The sequence below is a fragment of the Aythya fuligula genome, chromosome 2 (genome assembly GCF_009819795.1).
Source record: "Aythya fuligula isolate bAytFul2 chromosome 2, bAytFul2.pri, whole genome shotgun sequence".
In the NCBI taxonomy this organism is placed as follows: domain Eukaryota; kingdom Metazoa; phylum Chordata; class Aves; order Anseriformes; family Anatidae; genus Aythya; species Aythya fuligula.
The window spans coordinates 90,045,899-90,061,189 of record NC_045560.1 but is presented as its reverse complement, the minus strand read 5'-3'; the positions used below and the strand labels follow the sequence as shown (position 1 = coordinate 90,061,189).

General features: G+C 38.9%; 2 protein-coding genes across 2 annotated transcripts in view; one reads left to right on the top strand and one right to left on the bottom strand.

Annotated features, from left to right (window-relative positions):
- The first annotated feature begins 349 nt into the window (after positions 1–349).
- On the top strand, positions 350–5,172 carry C2H18orf21 (chromosome 2 C18orf21 homolog). Its single transcript, XM_032183055.1, has 5 exons — positions 350–584; positions 715–737; positions 979–1,178; positions 4,304–4,512; positions 4,931–5,172. Exons 1-5 carry the CDS (start codon positions 505–507, stop codon positions 5,082–5,084), a joined length of 666 nt encoding a protein of 221 aa, XP_032038946.1. The 5' UTR covers positions 350–504; the 3' UTR covers positions 5,085–5,172.
- A 2,832-nt stretch (positions 5,173–8,004) lies between these two features.
- RPRD1A (regulation of nuclear pre-mRNA domain containing 1A) overlaps positions 8,005–15,291 on the bottom strand; it is a 42,835-nt gene continuing 35,548 nt past the window's right edge. Inside the window, exon 7 of the mRNA XM_032180799.1 lies at positions 8,005–13,076. Within this exon, the coding sequence (XP_032036690.1) occupies positions 12,927–13,076 (150 nt within the window). The 3' untranslated portion in view covers positions 8,005–12,926. The remainder of the gene's footprint in view (positions 13,077–15,291) is intronic.

Genomic DNA, 15,291 nt, shown 5'->3' with positions numbered 1-15,291 from the left:
GCACATTTGTGGAATGACGAGGCCAAGTATGCCGTTGCTACAATCTGGACGGACGCGTCGCAGGGGCACTTCCGAACAGTAAGTGGGGTTGCTGGTTGAAATCTTCCAGGTGGCAACAACTGGCAGAAATATATATATGTGTATATGTATATATATATGTATATATGTGTGTATATATATATATATTTCTCTTCAGGTAAAGTTCCCTTTCCCTCAGGGAAACTCGGAGGCGCCAAGGGGCGAGGTGCTGCCCCCGCCGCCTCCCCTCAGCGGCCCCAATGGCGGCCGCTGCCCCAACGGTTCCCCGGGCGGCTGCCGCCCAGCGGGACCGGCACCCCGGCGGCATCCCGGGGCCGCCCCGCCGCCGTCCTCCCGGATCTCATCGCCGGGAGAGAGGCAGCGGGTCCCGTCAGAGCCCGGAACCATGGCGCTGGGCGCGGGGAGCCACCCCCTGCACACAGAGACAGACACAGAGGCAGGCGCAGCCCTTCCGGCAGGGCGGCCATGGGGGTGCACGGCCGCTTCTTGGAGGCGGCGGCCAGGGAGATGGCGGCCGCCTGCCCGGGACAGGCGCGGTTCCTGCTGTGAGCGGGGACACGGGGGGGACGAGGGGAGAGGGGACAAGGGGACAGGGGAGAAAAAAAGGGGCGGAATGGGGCTGGGGGCTTCTCCCTCCGGTGACTTAGTGCCCCTCTGTTTTCTCTCCCCCTGCAGGTGGACGCTGGGCAGGCGCCGAGGCGAGTGAGGGGTTGTGGCTGCACCTGAACCACGCGAGGCAAAACATTGCTAATGCTTTATAGAGCCGTGCTTTATAACACTTAGCTACGGATCGTGATTACCTAAGTCTTGCTCTTTTGCCTATAGATCGTGATTATTTCATTTGTTTTACTCTTTTGTCTATAGGTCATGATTACTGAAGTTTTACTCTTTTGCCCATAGGTCATAATTACTGAAGTTTTACTCTCTGTTAACCCGTAGATGATGAATTCGGGAAGGAGAGGATATGTCCTCACTGCTTCCAGTTCCTGCTGCCCGATAGCCGCCGGGTGCGTCTCAGGCCAAAGATGAAGGTGACGCCGCAGATAGAGAAGATCCTTAAGCGAGAGGCAAAGAGTTACAAGCTCAACATGAGACAGACAAAGCTTTTGAAAAAGTACAGGGACTCCAAAAGTGTCCTGGTAAGGGTGTTCACTTTGGACTGCCAAATATTAGATGTTTCCCTGAAGCCTTTCAGTGCCATAAAAAGAAAAAAATAAATAATGAAATATTTCTCTTAGAAGTGGAGCTCACTCCTGCATATTTCTTTTTTTCATGAGCATATAGTTCTTTTTTCCTTTTGGTACAACTTTTACTTACATTTACAATCAAAAGTTTTAGAAACTTCTGCAATAAAGAGATCAAGAGTGCAATTTCAAGAACAGATATCTTATATTTTTGCCTCTCTCCCACCTTCCTCCCCCTCTCCACCCCCGCCAATAAAAAACCCTCACGTCAGAGGAAACAGCTTGGCTCTTGCTGTGATCTGTTTAGCACCAATCTGAGTAAACTGTGCAGATGTCTGAGATCTTGCTGAAAATTTAGTCATTTCTTCCTGCCAGGAAGCTCCAGCATTTCCACTGTCAACTACTGTATCATTTGCATAACTTTGTCAAACTGGCAGGAGAGGCAGATTTTTGCCTGCTTTTTATTTTTTTTTTCTTTCCCTATTCATGTGAATGTGGCAAAACTGGGACCAGACAACTCTATTAGATGTAAAGCTTTAATACAACAGCGTAGATCCTAAGAATCCATTACAATTTGTAGGAATCCATTGCTAAGAATCCCCCAAAATATACCTAAGAAGAAAAACATTCCATAGACTGAAGTCAGGCAGTTTTTGCCAGTGTGCATAGCTTCATGTTTACTGCTTTTGTTTCAGCTTTGAAGAAGGGCTTGAGTGACTGATGGATTGTCTTTTTTTTTTTTTTTTTTTTTAAGTTTTACTAGCCATCTAAAAAAGTTTTTGCTCAATGCACAAGTTTGTCATCATTTACCTCAGCAGACCATCATGACTACAACAGATTATCGTTACCTTCTGAACATGCTGAATTTTTTATGTTTGGCTGAGTATCAGTGTTTATAGGAGGTCTTTCAGAACTAAACCACTTCTGAAATTTAAACAAGCTAATGTTTTTTCCTAGAGTTACTGAAGAATATAAGATTTAATGCCGTGAAGAACAATAGCATGTGTTTAATCTAGTGTTGCAAAGGTATGCACTACTATGAAAACAGGTTCTGTAAATGGATATCTTAAAAGTGTGACAGCACCGTACTGTGCCCAGCAGTTCCTGGTTCTCTTGGCATTTTCTCAGATCAGAGCCTGCACGTTTGGGAGTAAAATTTGCTCAACCAAAAATTATTAAGGAGTCAGTGACACAAACTGAGGAAATGCCATAGACGTTATCAAATCTCACGGCAAAAAAAAAAAAAGACATTCCCGATAGGCATCCATGTTATTACTCTTTCCAAATTCTGGATCATAAATGACCAGCAAAAAAGAGCAAGATAAAGACTATCTGGGAAGCTGGATGCTTTGCTTTATTTTTCTGCTGTAGGATCACAAACATTTAGCATGCATTAAGAACTGTCTCTTTTGACGATTGGTGAACAGTGTCCTGGAGAATTATGATGGGCTCTTAGTTTTGTAGCTAGAGAGATTCTTAGGATGTGTTGTGCATTTATACGAGTCGTTTAAGATTCAGTTTTAAACAGGGCCAGTTTAAACTCTGGATAATACTCTAATCTTGGGATGTAGTTACAGTTTGCTGCACTTGTGTTCTGCTCAGTTCTGTTTGCATTTGTGCTGTGGATTACGATTTAAATATTTCTGGTATTAAGTATTTAAAATACTGTCAGGAACTGTCAGCTTTCAAAATTAGCAATGTAGATCCCTGTAAGCTAATAACTGAGCTTTGTGAAAATGAGAATTCAAGTGTGGTTGAGAATTAAACTAAGCAACAGCAATATGACAGGTTGTGCCTGTGATGCCTTTCTGGAGTTAAGTGTGTATGCTGTCCAGGGAGCGAAAACCAGCAGTGCACTGCTATGTTTACTCCACTGATTCCTGCACTGTAAAGCGTTGGCCTCCATTTATATTCCGTGGAGTGCTAAACAGTCATGTGGTGCTGTGTTTTTTCCCCATCTGATTTTCAGAAGAGCTAAAAATACATCAATACCTAGGCTGTGTCAGTTAATGATCTCTCTCTCTTTTAGTTTGTTAGTCTGACAAAATAATGTCTAGACATAGTCAAAACACCTGAAAACACTTCATTTAAGCATTTTTAAATTGAATTCTTTCTAAGCACTCTGAACTTAGGTAAATTTATGCACTTTGAAATGAATGATGTGCTATAGATGTTTTCAAAACCCCTCGGACTTCTTTGTGACATCCTTTTGAGTATGTTTTTAACCAGAAACATCACGTAACTGTGTTTTTCAGTCGGTGTAATTGTGTGCCTCAAAACTTGTCTGACTGTATTATTCCCGTGTGTCTTAATAACAGTAGTTGCCATGGTAGTAAGGGATATTAGGAGTATCTGACAGTCTCTGTGCCTCTCCCATGTTACCTGTTGTGCTGCACCTCTGTAACGTACTGTGCTGCTGGAGGTTCCCTGCAGACCAGAAGTAAACAGACAGGTAGAGAATAGAACCTCCTCTGTACTGTAGTAAATATTTTAGTGCTATTAACAAGACCCTTCTTTGTTCACCAAGACTTGGTGTTACTAGTTAGGGATGGGTGTTTCTTGAGAGTTTGGCAATTTATATATTTATCTCAAGACTCTGAAAATTTGTAGTATAACTTCACTGGGGTTAGCGTACACTTTATGAGTTTTGATCACTTAGTGCATCACATTTTTTTAGCAAAATATGAATACCACTACTATATATTCACAGATACCATGCATCTAGTTCAGGTGCTGTTTCACCTTCTGGTTTTGACAGGGTTGTTTTCTGTATTTCAGTGAACTATATTAAGGGCAGGGTTGAGGGTCTCCTGAAATCAGTTGCTAGGACTGGAGTCATTTCTAGATAAATCCACGGGACGTGTTTGGTTTAAGAAGCTTGAAATGCTTGCGCTAGGTGTAAAGTAAATACTGCTTTTTGAAACCTCTGTGTTTCTCTTAGGTAAATATTTAACTGATATTAATAAAGAGTTTGGATAATTCTTAGGATAGAATGGTTTAGATAATTCTTACAATAGCTTTAAAAAATAACAGGGGAAGGACTGATAGAGTGGTTAATAATTTCTTTATTCTCTCCGTAGCTGATTACTTGCACCTCATGCAACAAAACAACAAGACATTTTGGTAAAAGCAGGTATTTTCTGGCTACCAAGACACAAAATTCTGGCACTCCAACTGTTAAATCTAGCCTCAGGACACCAGATGTAAAAACTCAGTCTGCAAAAAAAATGACACCTGTAAGCTGCAGTAGGCTGGGATCCAAAGGGAACACTCCCTCATCTCTTCCCAGGTATCTGTTTCTCTCCTGTTTAAAGAGGCACTGGTCTGAGTAGACCATAATGGATCTTGTTGGGAAGGGGAGGCGTGCTGATTGCAGATCAGTCACTTAGTAAACCTGTAATTAATAACAAAATGTTTTTCCTTAGTGGACTGGTTAAGGAGATCCATTTTGACTGCCTAACTTTTAAAAGATGTCAGTGAAATGTGACCATGTGCCAAGAATGCACAATAATGTTTTTGCCATTAATGTGAAATATATAGCTTAAAATTTGCATTAAAAAATTCTACTTCCAACTGCTCACCTGTATATGAAAACACACTATGTACATTTAAAATTTTTGCTTAAACTACGTGTGTCCACTGTCATAGTCAGTTGATATTAATTACGATTTCTCACCTTTAAGATATTTGAGTCTTTTGTTTTTCAGAACGCCTGCATCCGGACAGGTGACAACGAGTTCTGGTTCCAAGACCCCCCGAAAATCCAAGTTTCACTTTTCTAAGCTAAAACGGATGCTCAACCTAGAAGAAAAAGAGAAAAGCCAGAAGGCAGATTTGAAAACCTTCTTGACTTTACTTTAATTATTCACTGTTTCAAAGTAATAATGATTAGAGCAGTAAGCACTGTTCTGATTTTGGTAAATAAACACAACCGGTGATTTTGTTAAAACTCAAGCTAACAGCGTGTACCTTGTGTAAGAGTAGACCATGTATTTAAGAATCCAGCTCCCTGTGAAGACTGATTGTACACAGGAGGGAAATGAGGAAATAGACTAATGTGGTTGGGAATCTGGAATGTGTTTTGCAGTCACTGGTGGCCCAAGAATTAAGTTAGGATCTGTCCTTTGTGGAAGCTGGTAATACTGGATACATCAGGTGGTCCAGTAGGACCAACAGACAAGTTGGCAGACCAGGACTGGGGGAGGGAATAGAGTTCTGTGTGGTTTTTTCCACTTATTCCACTATTTCTAAGACAATGCATAACGATAGAATTTAGAAGATCTCAAAGATCTCAGCCCTGTTTCCCACGTTTAAAACAAAGATGCTTTCACCAGCACTGTTTGCAGGTACAATATTTTCAAGGGTCTAATGTACTGTCCAGGAGTGTCACTGTCTTTTGACATGTGGTAATTTAAGTGTATTACACAGCCCTTACGAAGGCTCCGGAATAACTTAACCTTGTAGACAGCACTCGCATACAAAGAAAGATAAAACAGTTTATCACCAGATTAAGTATCTTCATTTTCTAATGAATGTTCCCTGTGATTTGGACTGATCCCAAGGTAACGCAGAGCCTTTTAAGGCTGCACAGTGCTGTGGGTGCTCTCAATACCTACTCACAGATCCGCACTAGATCACTGTCAGTGCCCTGGTTTGTTACTGCTATGAGAATTTCAGGGCCATAAAGAACGCAGGCTATTTCTTTTCTAATTGCTCTGGAGCTATCGAAATGGGTCACTTTTGTCTCTTTCAGAAATAGCTAAAGAGACACTGTCTGTCTGAGCTGTCTTTCAGCCTTGTCAGGCACCAGGCTCCACAATTCCTTCCTTCCTGAACTTTGGTCTGGAAAGCTGTGCTTGCACTGCCCAGTAGTCAACTTGTTGCAGACAAAACACTTTGGTGCGAGGTAGATTGTTAAGGTTAAAGCGGTCTCTAGTGTCAGATTTTGTGTGTTCAGTTTGCACAGAGGGGAGATAGGACAGCAGAAAGTTGCTGTTCAGGGCTGGGTTTATGTTCTGCGTGGAGTCTGCAGTGAAAGTTCTGCAAAGCATGCGTATGGTTTCCCCTCTGAAAAGAGAATCTACCAGTAAAAAACATTTAAATTCTTGTTCTTAAAGATCTGTTTTCCCTCTTTTAACATTTTTTTTCCCTCTTGATAAATAGCACATTCAGTTTATTTTAATAAGCATGTTCAGCTTCAGTGAGCACCATTTAGGAAACAGGACCAGCAAGCTGACAGACTTAAAAACAATTGGAGGCAGGAGAGAATAGTTTGTTGCAATGTCTGGCAAATGTGTTAAAGGCCAGCATGTAACCTTTTTATATTTCCTATAGACTTACACAATAGGTTTCAAAGGTTCACCAGTTGGTTTCTTACATGCAGGTACGATCTAATTAACTGTCATTCTTGGATCGAAATGTGAACCTTGGAGTTAGTTAAACCATTTTGGTGTAGAACTTTGTATTAAGCCATCTGTTACAATGTTTATGATCTAGTCCTGCGTAAAAATAATGCCATCTTGGTGATGGAGAATTTGTATTACAAAAATGTATTTGTAAAACATTTTAGAATAATTTTTTATATTTAAAGCATGTGCATTAGGTAGTCTCCTGTTCTGCTTCCTGTGAGGCTCATGCAAAAACAGCATGGGTATCTATATGCTAGTGCAAGGTGCACCAACGTAAATGTTTCAGGTCAAATCAAGAGTATGGTTTTGAAGCTTATCTCCCCAACCGCCCCTTTTCACTGTGCTTTTTATTCAACACTGAATGGTCTCAGAGTATGTCAATGACATTTCTTTGGGATAAAACAACAGATTATGGATAAAAGCAGGTAAGACATGCTCTGGGGGCACAACTGATGTGGTCCAGCCACTAATGGGTGATCTGTCCACAAACCCACGAGTTAATCTGAAGTTCACATGCCCCAAAAAGGGTCTTGTGGATGGCAGGCACTGAGCTTCAGGTATTTTGCATGCCAGATGTAATTCTGCTGCAACATGGTATTTGTTAATGCTCCAGACCACATCTTCTGTGTAGACTGACAGCAGGAGTTGTCAGAGAAGTTCAGATGCATTCTTATAAAGAATCACTGTTGCAAGATATTAAATTTACATTGCCATGGGGAAAAGTAAGTATGTGCCATTCCTTGGTTTACAAATCTACTTCCAAATGCCAGGCAGAAGTAGTTTTGATATTTTTTTTATCATCTGAAGTGCTTTTATGTTATTCTTAAGCCTCTAAGAATGTGTGTATATATAATATACATATAAATATATATATTTCTGTGTCTGGACTACATGCATATGCGTGTGTATGTATACACAAACACATCAGTTGTGTATATATACATACATAGACACATATACATAATCTGATGCACGCTTCAGAGTAGATTACATCCCTGTACAAGGCTTTGCTGGCAGCAACAGCAGACTGTCACTGAGCCCCCCTGCCAAACACCTGCCATGCAGCGTTACTCATTTACGTGTGAAGAGCTAGAACATCTCTCTGTGTCAAGAAGAAAAGGCACCGATACCAGTGAGGCCAGAATTTTATCAAGACTTTGTAAAGCAAACCCAGGAAGTTTCACTATTAGGCACGCACCTCTGGGTACAAGTATTTAATTATGGATTGAGAGTTAGTATTTCCCAGCTCATATAATTCTACTCATGCAATTATACTGCATTACCTTTGATACTAATAGGATGATAACACCATGCTGAAAATGTTACAAAAAATTAGATTAAAATAACCACCTCAGTGAAAGCTTATTTATTTTGAAACCATTTTGAGACATTTTCACATTTTTGTATATTGGGAACCTTGGACTGGAACAGTACAAACGGTACCTCAAACCCAACCCTTCCTCCCTCCCAAAGTGACAAAAAACTTGGCCAAACCTGATGGTATATCAGCAATATTTCTTTTTTAAAAAATTGCAGCTTTAGAGATATGACCCCAGACTTCTTAATGCACTGCTTCCTCATTGAAAAATTTCAGTTTATTGTACAAAATACAAATACAGAGAGTAACAAACTTCAAAATTAGTATTGATCATTTCCTCAGCGTCGCTCTGTGATTTTGGTTTCCTCTTAGGTATAGGGAGCAGCTTACATTAAGACCAATGCACAAAATGAGATCGAATATGCAAGCAATAAACAGTGATTTCATGGATGTTTTTACAACAATGTTTTATTCTATTAAATATGAAAGAGCATACATACAGGTGTTATTTTAAGGACATAAATTACACAAGGATTACACAATCTGTCAGAAGAGCACAATAATGAAACATCTTTACATTTCAAACTTTTCTTGTTAGCTTTTAACAAATGAGTCTATTTCTGTTGCAAACAAGTAACAAGAGTGCTATTGAACTTCTGCAAATTCCCACAAAAACATCATGCTTAGTAGGATACTTTAAATGTTGTAAAGATGAAATCAGAATTAGGTTTCTAAATAACACGATGGAAGAGATTTACTACTTAATCAAGATAAATGACACACTGAAATAGGAGCTGAGACAAAATTGGTCATTCATTAAAATGAAAAAAAAAAATAAAAATCCACTCCAGACAGTACATTTGAATCTGCTTTCTTTACTTGCAGGAATATTCAGTGTGATTATATGCATGAGCAATAAGCAGAACTGGCCCTAAATATTTATCAGTGTAACAGTCACACTTTAGACATGCTGGTTTGCTATTTCACTAACCTTTCCACAGTAGAAAAGCCAGGAATCAGTTTGTTCACGTTTCAAAACCCAGCTCTTGTGTAGAGGGCCAATCAAGCCTACGCATGATCTCCATGTTCATCTGTGCAGGGGACTACCGCATCCCAAGTATGTATTTTGGGTAATCACTAAATTACCAGACTGAGCTGCCACTGGCTCAGGAGAGGAATATTAGCCTGTCGAAAATACTAAAACAATGTCTTTTTAAACTTCAGGAATAGAGGAATGTAATTTTATTATAATGAAAGCTCTCAGTTTGACATTCAGAAGACTACTCAGATAAAATACATATTAAGCATGTAGTCTGGGTTGTGTTCCTAGGGATTAGCTGAGGTGCTTCAATGTATTACTACAAACGTTACCTGAGTGAGACAGACAAACTAACGTTACTGCAGTGTATGCTTTAATTTTCAAAAGGAGCAATGAAACACAATTTCTAAGAACGACTATTTTTGTAACTAAGGGCTCCACGTTTATTTTTGAAACTGGAGAAGTGGGGTAATGATCTGGGTAGTTTTCAAAACAGTTTGCAAAAATACAGCTTGATCCTGCAGCCCCCAGAGTATACAAGCAGTCCCAGTGACCTCCAAGGTAAGCATTCTCATATGGCAAAGAGCTGCAGGATTGTCTTTTTTTATTTTTTTTCCAAAGAATGCTCAATAAAAGTGCAATATAGTGAAGCGAATAATCGGATTATTATGCTTATTATTATTTGCTGCAAAATGTTCAGATGCTATTTATGTAATTTGTAAGGTGGGCATTCCGGTTTGGGTACAGTCAGACCATGTTAGAAGAGATGGGCAGGGTACACACACACAGTTCCCCAGTGTTGCAACACCCCAAAGCAGTTCTGTTGTATCACCCCAGCTACAGGTAATTACTGTGCTGCTCACAGTTTCACACTGTGATTTCTGTTTTGACAAGCATTGACATTTGTTTTGCTTCTCGTTTCCACTCAGACATTTTCTCCCCCTTTTAGCTCCCAAGCACTCACTCTTTCCCCACCCAGACTCTTTTCTTCCTGAGATGTCAGACGTATATGCAATAAGCTTTGGAACCTGAGAATTTGGAGGTATCTTTTGACACTACAGGGCTGCATTTGTATCGTACCATGTTACCTCTTGCTATACTACTACAGCTACAATATAAATCTTCTAACTAGTTGATACATGATGCATTTCCCATAGAAAAAAAAAAAAAAAAAGTACCCTTCAGCCACTAATATATAACACTTGCTATAAGAGTGACATTTCCCTTCAGCAAGTCCTCTTTTCCAAACGAATTTTGAGAGACAATTTCCAAAAACCCAGCTATGAAATACTCCTTGAAGTAAACAATTATCGCAATAAAGAAAAAATACATCCAGAAAATAGCACTCTCTCAAAATTAAAACTTATATACACCAAGAAAACGTTGAGATTTTTCCTCATTCTTTCATCAGCTCTACATTATCTGTAGATAAGCAACATTATGACAAAGATAATGGTATGAATAGGAAAAACGAGCCTAGTGAAGTAAGTGTTGTGTCTTTTTTAATTCTCTTGAGAGATCAAGGAAATCCAGCACTCAGCTTTATTTTTTATAATTGTTCTTAATTATGGTAGCAAAAAGCTATTTAAGCTTAATACATTCCCTACAGCTTTGAGTATCCATGACTTAGATCCTTCAATGGACTCTAAGCAAGCCATGCCACTGCACTTAGAATCATGTCTGGGTAACAAATTCAGAAATCCCTGAATGAGATTCAACAATAAATGCACTATTATTCCTTCTTGGTTTATGATTTGTTTTATAGTTCTTAATGGATTGCACTGTTATAACTAATTTGATGCTATTCTTTAGCAAAGCTGAACTTTAGCTGCAGCAGTAATGCACATATATGTATTTCTAAATTTATGAGCTGAGTTTTAACACATTAGAACAGAAATATTTAATATGTAAACTGCATCTGGATGTTCATTTTCTTAGCATAAATGCAAGAGGAAAAGATGGCCATAAGTGTTACTTATTTTTACATATTAAATCTGAACTAAAGAAACACTCCTCTGAATTAATTATAGTTACAAATTTTAGACAGTCAGTGAGCTCAGGTAAGATATTTTCAGCATTCCTACCCGACAGTCAGAATTTTTGATGACGTTAATATTCTACATTGCATACTACGGAATGCTAGGCCAAAGCTTGTACTTATTTTCCTCTACTTAACTGAGGTCTCATTCATGTCTTCTGTGAGAAAAGCTAATTGGACTGGGGTGCTTACATGTAAGTGTGACTATTTTAAAGAGACAGAGCTTTCTTCACGTAGAATACAGCAAGTATTCTAGGGACTGCCCCTATAGAGGTCAAACACAAGTGACAAATTACTACCTAGCTTCAACAATTTCACTCCAGGACTATTCTGAATGATTGCAGTTTTTGAAAACAAGTATAGATTATTTTTAAAAGTTTGCTTTCATGTGAAAAGGAGTGTTAGACCCATAACCTCTGAACTTAAATGACGCAAAACCATGTCTGACAAGTGCAAACCCATGAACAAAATGTTATCATTAAATACTCAGATGATCCATCCAACTCAACACACTTGCTGACTAGGTTTTTAAGGTTATCTAAATGCCAAAGGGTACAGGTAGACATTTTTAAATCACTCCTCAACAACTGAGTGCCTAATTTCAATTGACCAAAAAGCCTCAGCTTTCTGGCAATCCTTTAGGTGCCTGTCTATATCTTTAGGTTTTTAAGTGAAATTAAAAGCTGGTGCATAGTATAGAAACAAGGAATTTTCACAGGTTTGGCTACCTTGAAACAAATATCACATTCATGCCATGCAAAGGGTTGTTAAAAAAAAACAAACAAACAAACAAACAAAAAAAACCACTCAGCAATAAATTTCCACGGTTTAACTTATACACAGTCCTGAACTGTCTCCTCCTTTCCTCATGATAGAAGACCATCAAGATCTAGAAATGTTTGCTGGAGCTAGGGGGGCTGGAAGCCTATACTGGCCTCTGGGGTTTCTCAGTGGAGGGGGGTGGCTTGGCCCAAAGCTTCTATACTGTTTACAACCTGGCTGAACCATGCTACTGCATGTATAGATTGTGTATAGGGTTGTCGGATTTAGTAATGGACATTTAACAATTGGGATCATTCAGAGAATGACCTTTCAATTTAATTAAAGCTGTAAAATGGCTTTGCATTTCTGGGATTAACCTTTTTAGATGGAGATGGATGTTCCAGAAACGGATTAGAGTACAAATGAATGGTCCCTCAATTTAGAAACTAAGCAGCTGTAACAAGAAAAGTTCCAATTTTGAAGCCTAATTAAAATGGTCAATTGTATAGTTTCTTACACTGACTTTTAAATTACACTAACATATTGCAACATTTTGAGTCATTCAAAGATGTAGTCTGTGTAACATGATTTATGTTTTCCAATACAAAACTGGTTTCTAACATTTACTTCAAAATAAACCACCTGACTTGCTTTGAGATTGGGTATTTTAAATGTAATGGACAGTAGGATTACTTTTAACTTCGCATTAAATAGTCTTAACTTTCTTGCAGACATAAACTTCTGATTTCCATGTTTCATTCCCTCACTAGCAACTGAAATGTCTCAAGTTAGAAGTATGCTTTGATTACATGTTGATCTACATTAAATATAGGGTACATAGGAAAAATCTTAGCATGTTTTTTACAGCGCACCCAACCAAAATCTGTACAAAAGATAATTACCCATTCTTTAATGTATTAGATGCAGACGACACTTTTTATAAATGTACCCTTATGTTCACTCGCCAATAAAATAGTAAACAAATCAACTTTTTAAACCTTTTTTTTTTATAAATTATTAGAGTATTTTACTGACACTCTCCAACAATATACAAAAATAATACTACAAGAGTACCAATCAGTCTGACCTACCCCTCATTTCACAGAAAAGTAGAGGTTATGGAAGGGCGTTCTTCTAATCAATCATCACTGTAGATGTCTCCTGCAAACGGCAGGTGTACGTGGCTGCCCGTGACGTTGGGAAGTCGAGAGAGATCAGGCAGGTTCTGGATGCGTGACCTGAGTTCTTTCCGTACTTGGGACACTCTGGCGAGCTTGCGTTTGTATTCCTGTAAGGGAGAAGGATTCATCATGAAATAAATACCATCCCCTTTTTTACTGCACTTAACACATGTCCTAACAAATGGTCAGCTGCATATGTCCTACCAAGCTGACCATTCGCAGGTATTTGGTATTAAACCCAATATTAGTGCAGAAAACACAACAAAACAAACAAAAAACCTCCAACCAACCAACCAACATAAAAAATACTAAAATCTCATTTCAGCAGTTAATTCTTGAGTGGTGAATCAGCTGAATCCTAGCCAAATACATTCTCTGTCCACGAAGAACTGTGAAGCAGCAAATCAGCACCCCTTCATAGGTTCGAAGTGTGATGCTAGGCAAACATGCACATTACCAGCTACATTTTCTCAAGACTTTACTCCAGAACCAGAAATGTGCCTTAAATGAGATTATCAGTTGCTTGGCTCCATTAAGCTTCCCTTTTGCTGATAATAAATCATTTCCATAGTAACATCACATTTCTCACATCCAGCATTTTCCATACAAATTTCAGCTGGGACTTGTTGCCTAGTGAATATCAGCTCGATCAATATTACTGACAGTGTGTCTCCTTTTCTCATCAAGGCGCATGCTCTGAGAAATTTGGTCTCCCATATACCAGCATTGCCTTTTTGCCCTGACCAACACCTTTACAGCACAACGCACACTCACGGGCAGTCAAAGCTTAGTCCTTGTACCTTGTTAGAAATGGAGACCACTGAAAAAATCGGGTCAAGGTTTTAGTATTACTACAAGACTAGAATATATCAAAAATTATATAGGGCTTTAGAATTCACTAAAAGCTACAGAGTGTAATTTTTATACAATTTTGGTAATTGTAGAGATTGCTTTTCCATGACATTTCTCCCCCTTGGGTATGGAGATTCACCTCCTCCAGAGCACCATAATTTCCCTGCCCCTCTCAAAACCATTCTAGAAATCACTGAAGATGATCAGTTTTCATGACTGATGAGCATGTCCGAAAGGGTTTTAAAAACATAGGGATTGAGCAGTTTTGAGGTATTTCAAAGCTGTTTTTTTTTTGTTTTTGTTTGTTTTTTTTTTTTTTAGAGTTTAATTCCATGTAAAATCATTCTGAAAAGGTCAGTTCTGAAAGGGTTTGCTTATATATTTTGATGGCTGCTGATATAGTCCTGTCATTACCTAAGTAGTCCTTGACTGCTGGAAGGCAGACATCAGGAATTCAAGAGAAACAATATTTATATGTACAGCCTTTATTCTTTTATCATAATACTGTGCACATGTATATATATCCTTTTTGTCCAACTTATATGCTGGGGGTGTGACTCAGCAATTAAAACAGAAGACTGGGAATGGGGATATCTCGGCTTCGCTTCTGGTATTTTTGCTCCATTGGAAATGCTGGATGCTGTGCAACTGAGCAACCATTTACCCACACCGCTGAGGCTCCTAACTACAGAAATCCTGCTGGAGAACTTCAATTTCACTTTCATTATGTTGATTTTAACATACACTTCAAATTACCCCTGTGTAAACAAGGCTAGATTCAAGCTATTTACTTCAGACAGACAAGGACAAGCAGAAGCATGTTGTTTTCTCCTGCCACAGGGAGCATAATTTGCGTTGCTGGCTGCCTATGGAGAACCTCACTCCTGGGATATGTGGGCAACTTGACGTACAGAATTAAATTCACTTTAATTCCTTCAGTGGCCTAAGATAAGACTACTTTCAAGCAATAATTTTTGGCACTACCAGTCATAAGAGCAGGTTTATGAGATGATTAGAACAACTTATTTTGCTAATTAGAATCCCACTGATTACTACAGTTTTCATTACTTGCCAGCGTCAAATGTAATATTTTGTGAAACTAATGCTAAAATCTACAGATTCCACATCTAGATCAACAGCATTTCTCTATCAAGTAAGTGCCAGGCAAAAAAAGCCAAATAATTTTTGATTGAACAGATACCACACTCATCATGAATAGTAAAAACGTGGGAAGCCCAAACAGGCTGTGCCCTGCATATCATATTTTCCCTTTCAACTGAAATAGGTTGAAACAGATTTTGATAGAGAGTTTCTACAATTATCTTACAGATGGGCTACAGCTAAAACCACTTGGAACTTAATGAGTACGCCTTCCCTTTTCAGCATTAAGATGACTTTGGTCTCTCATCTGATCACTAACACTATGGCAAGCATCAAAATACTAATGCATAGCAAAGGGAGAGAAAAAAA